Here is an 8480-nt window from a genome sequence, read left to right on the forward strand (position 1 = left end):
CCCAGATGCAGGACTCTGCACTTTCCCTTAATTAATTAAATACTTTAATTTACAGATCTCTTCAAAATTTTCTAATAAACCACCAGCAGTGAGGGGGTTGTTTTTGTTGTTTGGTGGGGTTTTTTTGTTTGTTTGGGTTTTTTTAAGAGCAAAAGAAATTTCCTAAAGTAGCAGTAGGAAATACCTGTGAGTTTGGCCACTGTCTCTTCTCTTCAGACTCCTCTACAGTCACTGAATCAGGGATGTTGAAGAATTCCTGCCTATTTTGCTTTTTGTGTCCATTTATGGACCGGCTAGACATGAACAGGCCTAATCTCTCATTTATGCTATTGATGCTTCCCGCCTCCATGACTGCTTATGGCAACAAGCTCCAGAACTTCTGTGAGAGGGGAAAAAAGTGCCATCTTATTTTTTTTTTAATCTTTCCTTTTTTTTTTCTTTCAAGGATGTCTTGTCGCTTTCAGCCCCATCTTTCTAGTAATTGTGGGATTTGACAAATAACAATTCTGCCTTGACCATGTGTTGTGTCCCTCTATCACTTAAGTGAAATGTGTAATCATGTGCAGATGGAGAGTCCCTTCAAGAGCCAGTTTTAATTGTTTCAAGAGATCTGGACTATCACAGGCTTTAGAATGGCTCCGGGTTGTTGACCATGGTTTGTCTACTGACACTTGTTGTTAAGATTTTCTGATTTGGAGGAGAAAGTTTGGTATTTTTAAAAAATATTTTTTAAAGGCTGGATTGATCTTTATAATGATGTCTTGCGGCATAATTATAGTATGCTTCAAGACATGAATATAAAATGTGCTAATTGTCTAAATGTAATGTGTATGTTAAATATAGTGGTTATGTGCCCAAGATTTACTCTGAATTAACTCTGGAATCCAGGTAAATATTACTTGGCTTAAGCTAATTTCTGCTATGAAAAGCAAGTCAATATTAGTTTTGTCCTGTCGTCTATGCAGATATTAATTGATCAACTTAACGTGCTTACATTTTGTGTATATCAAATTGAATGCTTTTCTTTCTTTGTTTTTCCTTCCCTTTGTCAGCTATTTCCTCGAAGGTGTACGTGGTTGTATGTCATGAACAATTGCTTATTATCAATATCTGGTAAGTTACTGTGCTATCTTTGAGCGGTAGTGCTGGTAAACATTTGGTTTCATATTTGAAGTGTGGTTTTGTTTTCTAATTTCCAGGTAAAGCTTCTCAGCTTTATTCCCATAATCTACCAGGGCTCTTTGATTATGCAAGGCAAATGCAAAAGTTACCTGTTGCTATTCCAGCACATAAACTCCCTGACCGAATACTTCCCAGGTAAATACACATCATCAGATATTTCAGAATATCTTAATTCTGGGAGTTCAGGATATGCTTGTGAAACTCTCTGGGAATACCAAATAATGTGGAACTGTCTTCACAGATTGCCATGAATAACTCGTATGAGCATTAATCAAAGGGTAGACCCATAAATTTACATGAATCAAGGCGTGAATATATAAAGAGAAATGGGTTTTGGTATATTTTACCTTGTCATGAAGCCTCCTGTTTCTTGGCATAGCTCTTTTAAGGTGTAGTCTAATATGGTAAATCCTGGTTGTACCTGATGCTAAACAAAATCTAGGGTCAGTATTGTACCTGTGACATTTCAGGCAAGTAGAAATGGTGGTCTTACTTTAGTTACTCTGGGCACTATCTTTCTATTATATTAAAAAAAAAAAAAGGTGGGGATGTATAATCTCTTACTGCAAAGGGAATTGGCTCACTGGATATTTTGAAAGATGGAAAGAGCAGAACTGGAGTACAGATCTGACATTCATCGTTTCCTAGGCACTTTTTCACAGGCATTCTTCTTAGAAGGTACTTTTGTCCCTAGATGCCTACAACACATTGTGTGTGCAGACCCTCCTACTTTATTTACGAACAAGCACATACAAAATTCTGAGACAGAGTACAATGCTGGCTGCCAAATAAGCCTCAGGAGCCCATTCAAATCCAAGAGCAGGAGGTAGTAACACTAACCTAGTTTGCAGAGAAACCTTTTCTTTTTAAAGTGCATAGTGAATCACTGAGGGTTCTCATATAACAGGCTTTCTGTTAGGAAATTATATTATTGAATACCTAATTTTCTACTACTTTTGGTTCCATTTAATGGTCTATTAGCATTTAATTTTTGGATGCAGGAAAGGTTTCTTGTTAAGCTGTCTGCAAACATAATGGTGCAACACTTCTGTGTTCTTCCTAGAGACTGAGTTCTAATTACCTATGAGATCATTTGTAATTTGAATTGTTGTCTTCTGTGTGCCTTCACAACTGCTCTGCTCCTCTCTTTTCCAAATTAACTTTGGCTTGAGGTCTGCTTCAGCAGTGGGCTAATAACCATAATTATCATAAGGCTCATGTGAGCAAAACCTTTAGAATAAATTCAGCCTGTAATGACACCACATCTAAGTTGCAGAAGGCTCAGAAAATTTCTTGTCCAGTCATGTCACTTCCCAAGAAAAACGCAGCACAACCTGAATGTGCGAATGCCAAGCCAGTCATTCAAAGGCAGGAGAGATTAGTTTAGATAAGGCATTTTGCTGGTTTATCCCTTGCTGTAAGGCATTGGGGTAGTAACATTTAGCCAGGCAGAAGAAGTATATTTGAAGTATGTAGAAGAGTGTTTTTGTTTTTGTTGGTTTTGTTGGTTTTTTCACCCCCCTTACCTTAAATTGAAAACAATTCCCAAGACACACAGTGTGTTTAGAGAGGAGACGTTGTTTTATTCTGCACAGGGTGTGAGGTGGAAGATTTCCACAAATCAAATACGCCACATGCAAAATTTACAGCGTGTTTATCTTGATACCTAATCAGCAAAACTCCACCTAAAATGACATTAATCGGTACAGAGTTACTTAATCTACTTTCTGTTGGCTAACTAGTCTCTTGCTTCCCATGCTAATTAGTTTGCATGTGCAGTGTTGCCCTTCTTTTGGGTCGGAGAGTTTCTTGGGTCAGTGGTTGCGATTTCCCCCTGCCGCATTTACCTTTCCTCCAGTTTTCACAGCTTTTGCTGACTTTCATCCTCATTAGGCAACTGACCAGCCTTTGGTGCCTCTTTGGCCTGGATGATTGGTCTTCTCAGTCTTGTAGCTTCTCTTCAAGGGCATATTTGCTAGTAAGGCATGCAAAGAGACTGATCGGAAGTCCTTTAGTTACAGCTTCAAGGACCAAGTATTTTGCTGTCCTAAATTCACATGCCAGAATGCTTCACTATATACATATGGTTTCCATTATCCCATGTTAACTATTTTACTGCATCATCAAGGTAATAAATCCCCTCTTTAAGACCTATCCAGGAACTCCTAGATGAGTCTCATCTTACATTTCTAGTATCCAGTAACCTAGTACAACATTTACAAGTATATTGTATTACCACAAACACACACAAAGATTAGTAAGCCAACCATCAACATAGGTATCAGATTCTTTATCCATTATGCCAAATCTGGAAACTAGAAGGGTCAACCATTTCCACTTTTCTTCAAACTCCATAGAACTATATTAAATGCAAAATTTTGGTTTGCTTGCAAATGTACACGCTCCTCCTTGTGATGCTAATGTCGAGAGCCAATATTGCATCCAAGACTTCATTTCCCATCTTCTCTACTATTGCTGAGATATTTATTATAGCCATTTCTAATTCACTAACTCCTAAACGTGTGATAAACTGTCAAGCAAAAGAATGGAATGCCATTGACTTGTTGATTAAAGGATTGTGTGTTCATTCAATACTGATAACATACTAATATGTGAAATGAAGTCTCACTCTATAAATTTCTTCGTGATATATCTGTTGGAATAGAAACTCCCATGAGTGGGACCCCTTTTTCTGCATGTTCAGGGAAGTGTGTGCATACTCAGCAATTAGACTTGTTTGCAATTGTCATGGTCTTTTCTATCAATTTAAAAGGTATGTTGTGATTCCATGAGTTGGGCCGATCGTCCTCCTGTTTCCTTTTTGTCTGGCTCACCTTTATCAGAGACAAGAAACAGATAATCTTTTAGAAACATCCTTGATTCCAAAGAAATAGAGTACAGATTCCATAATATTATTATTATTATTATGCCTATAACAAGTAGCACTCCTAACAAAATTTGTTCTTGACTACACTCAATATTAATTACAGATTTAAAATTCATCCATGTACAGTTCATTTGACCTGTCTCAGTTTCAGCTTCAATGTTCCAGCAGCTTCTGCTTTCCACTCAGGAGTGGGTATTGCCTCCACAATCCAACTCAACTCCCTTGAGTTTTACAGCAGTATTAGTGGTCAATAAGACTTGGTGCAGTCCTTTCCACTTTTAAGCCAACAGAGTGTCTTTCGAGGTCTTTAAGAGTACTGAGTCTCCAGGGTGGAGAGGATGCACTGGTAATTCGGTGGGTCCAGGTGTTCCCAACAGAAGATGGTTATGCAGTGAGTACTAAACCTTGTTCAAGGATAGAAGATAATTATTTAACATTTTATCACCTATCACATGATTTGATCTGATTTAGCAGTCAAGTTTACCTTATATGGTTTCTTGTATATTATTTTGAAAGGGCTCACCTTTTCCCTGGATTGTGATGTGACCTTAGTGCTTAGTAGAGCTATAGGCAACAAATCTGCCCATTTCATTTTGTTTTCTTGACATAACGTTGTCTTTTTAGAGTAATTTTTATACAGTTTTTCATTCATTCTGCCTGTCTACTACATTGTGGTCTCCAAGGGGTGTGCAAATCCCATTTTAACTCTAATACTCTATGAATTTCTCCTTTCACTTCTGCTGGGGAGACTGGTATTCTTGCCCCTGGTCTCTATCAACCTCTGCCTGAGTTTTCCAACATGATGATGAAATTGCTCTGTTTGACACACCTGCTCCTCCAATTTCTTCCATTTCCAACACTCATTCTTCCAGTGTCCTTCCCCCTTACAATGCACACATTGATTCATTCCTAACTGATTTGTTCACATAGGACAATTATAATCTCCATGACCCCTTCCTCTTCTCCGAAATCTGCCTTGCATGTTTCCTCTGCCTCTTCTTCCTCAGTAGCACTTTCTGAATCTGTCTGCTTGGGGGAAGGCTACCAGCAGTTGAGCATCTTCCTCTGAATACCCTGCTTTAACGTCCCCTGTGTTATGACCCATACAGCAGGATTTTCCCCTGTCTATAGGGTTAATTCCACACTCTTTTCAACTATCCTATCTTTGTCTGAATAGAGCAACTCTCTCAATAGCACTGGAGGAGGGGAGGAACACACGCGCGCGCGCACACACACACACACACATCTGCCCTGCACACACACACTTCCCCCTTCCTGCTGCTGGCTGAAACCACAGTGTAAAGCCCAGCAGAAGCAACAAGCAATCCAGAGGGAGGAGTGCAGAGACCAGCTCTGTAGGCACCTTGGTTAAATTGCTCATAATTTAATTGCTGCAGCTAAAGTTCTTTCTTGATGATTTTGTACTCATTTTCAACCATCATCTTTATGGTGGTCTACTATAACACTACCGGCCTACAGATGTATTCTTCAGCCAGTTCCTGGATACCATGATAATGAATGCTACATGAAAAAAAGTAGGTTTGTTAAAAGTAAAGTTTTGGGTAGAGAAAATACAGAGCAAAATAGAATGTGAGGTAATTTGTGAGGTTCATCTGCAAAATGATCTAAGGTCAATTTATGATACTTGGTAGACAAACATTTGGTAGCAGAAAAAGTGTCGGTGATAAATAGTCTTTCCTGCTTCTTTCCCTTGAATGTCCTTGGGCAGTTCCTTTCAAACCTTCCATGACTACTTCCAGCCAAAGGTTATGGCCAGTACTCAGTTTTCATGCTGCTTAATCCTGCTGCATTATCAGTCACATCTGGGCCAACTTCATTTGAAATGCTGTGCAAGTATTTTCCCAATTCATAGCTTTGACTGCAGCATCTGTCTATCACTCCACTTATTCCCATCATTTCTACAGCATCAAATTAGTTATTTTTACTGTTAAGGCTACTGTGGCCACTCTCACACTGTCCATCATGTTCTCGTCTGTATAGAAACACTGATTCCCAGTACCGGCAAAAAACATCTTCCCTGGCTTATCTGATAAATTTTCAAGTGTTTGTTTTCTTGATTTCTCAGGGAGTGTCCCTAGCACATGAGAAAAAATCTTGCAAAGCTGCCTTCTAGTCCTCCTTCAGACCCCCCTGGGAAATGCATGCAGTGCTGCCTATGAAAAGTTTTGCAAAATTTACGCTGTTAGTTTGCAAGGACTGTAGCCCAGTAAGCTATCCAGTACAGCATCATTTCCCACACTCCTTGAGTCCGTGCTCTTGTCTTCAAACTCTAATGTCCTTGGGACAAGAGTGGGCTTTATGTTGCCTGTGTAGTATCTAGTGCAGGATGGAATAAGTTACAGCATTACAAAGAAGAATGATCATGGGGGAGTACCAACAGACTACCCAGGCATGTGTATAAATACATATAATTAAATAGCAAGAGATAGTGGTAAATTATGTTTGAAGGTACTGAGGTACCTATTCCTGTTCATTCCTGACTTTTAACTACATTCATAGTGCTGCATAGCTGAGCAGCATCTCGGTGCTAGCAGAGGGGTCACCATGTATGTTCTAGGCATATCCTTTTGAGAAGAAATATACAAATAAATATGATCTTTAGTTTTTCTGGGGGGCACATATAATCTTCCCAAAGACAACTCTCTAAAATTAATTTTATTAATCTCAGATTAATTCAGTTGCTTTAATTGATCGATAATTCTGTGTTTCTACCTTGTAGGAAGTTTGCAGTGTCTACAAAAATCCCTGATACTAAATGGTGTCAGAAGTGTTGTGTGGGTAAGTAAAGATCTGCAGAATAAATGACAAGAAGCAGAACAAATGGTGGTGGTATTAAGATTACCGAGTCAGGTTTAGGAGGTAAAGGGAGAAGAGACTTTTGTCGTTATTATGAAACTATGCATTTGCTGATGATGAGCTTGTTCAGGTTAGTCGATGCACTTAAGCAGTGAAAACATTCCCATTTTGCTCTTTAAATATATAGACAGTTCTCAAGAAATGCAGAGAAGCAGAATGCATGTCAGATATAAATCAGCCCTCAGGAAGAACCTAATCTCCATTGATGGAGTGGCCTTAAAGAAGTTACCATCAGGCTTTTAAGTAGCCTGACTTCCTAGCGCACGTTCCAGTTACTGATATTAGATAATAAAAAGCAAGGAGTATTTTCAGTTCTTTGAGGACAGTATAGTCTCTGAAGCCTTTAATACCTTGTTCAAAGTGCCAGCTTCTGAAATGTCAAAGCTGCATTGTGTTAAGGCATGTTTTAAAAGGGGGATGAGGACAGATAGATTTAAAAAAGAAAAAAAAAGTAGGAAAGGTAACTGGATGATCTCTTGGGGTTGAGCTCTTGGCTCTGGAAATGTTTTACCTGATGTTTCTTAATCAGATGTTTGGTGTGAGGATTTGTATTAGGCAGGAGATTTTCAGTGACTGAGTAGTAAGTGAGCATCTGTCATTTATCCCGACAAAAATCTCCCTGATGTTGCTAAAACATCTGATTTTTGTTATCACTTCTTTGTCCAGCTCACTTGTTAAAACTTGACTCTTACTGAGATACAAGTTGTCTAGGGTGTGGTAGGGTGTTGTCGATAGGTATAGTATATCAGCCTTGCCATGAATGTTTATGGATGCTGAAGGCAATACCCGAAGGGGTGGAGTGACAGGGATCAGAGTAGGTATGAATGCTGACATGCTTGACATGAAAATTAATTTGGGAGTCCATATGTCTTCAGGTCTTTTTATGAGAAAGCTGGTGGTGTGCTCCTCTGCAATCTTGCGGTTTCCGTACCAACAGGCAGGCACAGAATTTAAGAAGAGTGCCATAGCATTGCATAGCATAGCATGGCATTACAAGGGGGAATCTGTTGTCGTGACGTGCAGATAGTGTAGCCTGATAAGCCTGGAGTCCTTCTTGCATGACAGGCATAAGTGATAATTTGTGATGGCAGCAAGGGCAGCTGCAGAAGGCAGGTCCAAGGGAAGAAATGATAGATTCCCCTCTCCTGCCCTACTTACTATGTGCAGCCTGAGCCTCCATTCCTCCTGGCAGCGTAAGTAAGGTAGCATGAGTGTATTTCGCTTATGTAGATGATACTGGATTGCAGAAGCTCATTACCTGAACTGTGGTGGTGTGACTGCGGGCCATCAGGTAGTTTTTACTGCACTTTAAAATCTGGTCTTAGTGGATGTATTGGCAGTGCTTAAGGAGTGGAATTTTGACGATATTGTAGAATTAAAGTTGTGCAATTTCAGATTTCAGAATGTCCAATTTTGCAACTTTATTGTTCTCTTGAAATTTTTAATTGAGTTCTGACAAACAATAGGAGAAGAGCAGTTGAGTGGAAATAGTTGATGTAGCTTTAAAAAAAAAAACAAACCCTGAATTTCCTGC

General features: G+C 39.2%; 1 protein-coding gene across 1 annotated transcript in view; it reads left to right on the forward strand.

Annotated features, from left to right (window-relative positions):
• Positions 1-1052: 1052 nt before the first annotated feature.
• The window catches only part of LOC104544353 (mitogen-activated protein kinase kinase kinase kinase 3), a gene marked incomplete at its 5' end in the record, with an annotated part of 19635 nt that continues 12207 nt past the window's right edge, over positions 1053-8480 (forward strand). Inside the window, 3 exons of the mRNA XM_010189202.1 lie at positions 1053-1113; positions 1200-1317; positions 6810-6868. Coding sequence (XP_010187504.1) covers positions 1053-1113; positions 1200-1317; positions 6810-6868 — 238 coding nt within the window. The remainder of the gene's footprint in view (positions 1114-1199; positions 1318-6809; positions 6869-8480) is intronic.

Source organism: Mesitornis unicolor, unplaced genomic scaffold (assembly GCF_000695765.1).
Source record: "Mesitornis unicolor isolate BGI_N332 unplaced genomic scaffold, ASM69576v1 scaffold19677, whole genome shotgun sequence".
Lineage (NCBI taxonomy): Eukaryota > Metazoa > Chordata > Aves > Mesitornithiformes > Mesitornithidae > Mesitornis > Mesitornis unicolor.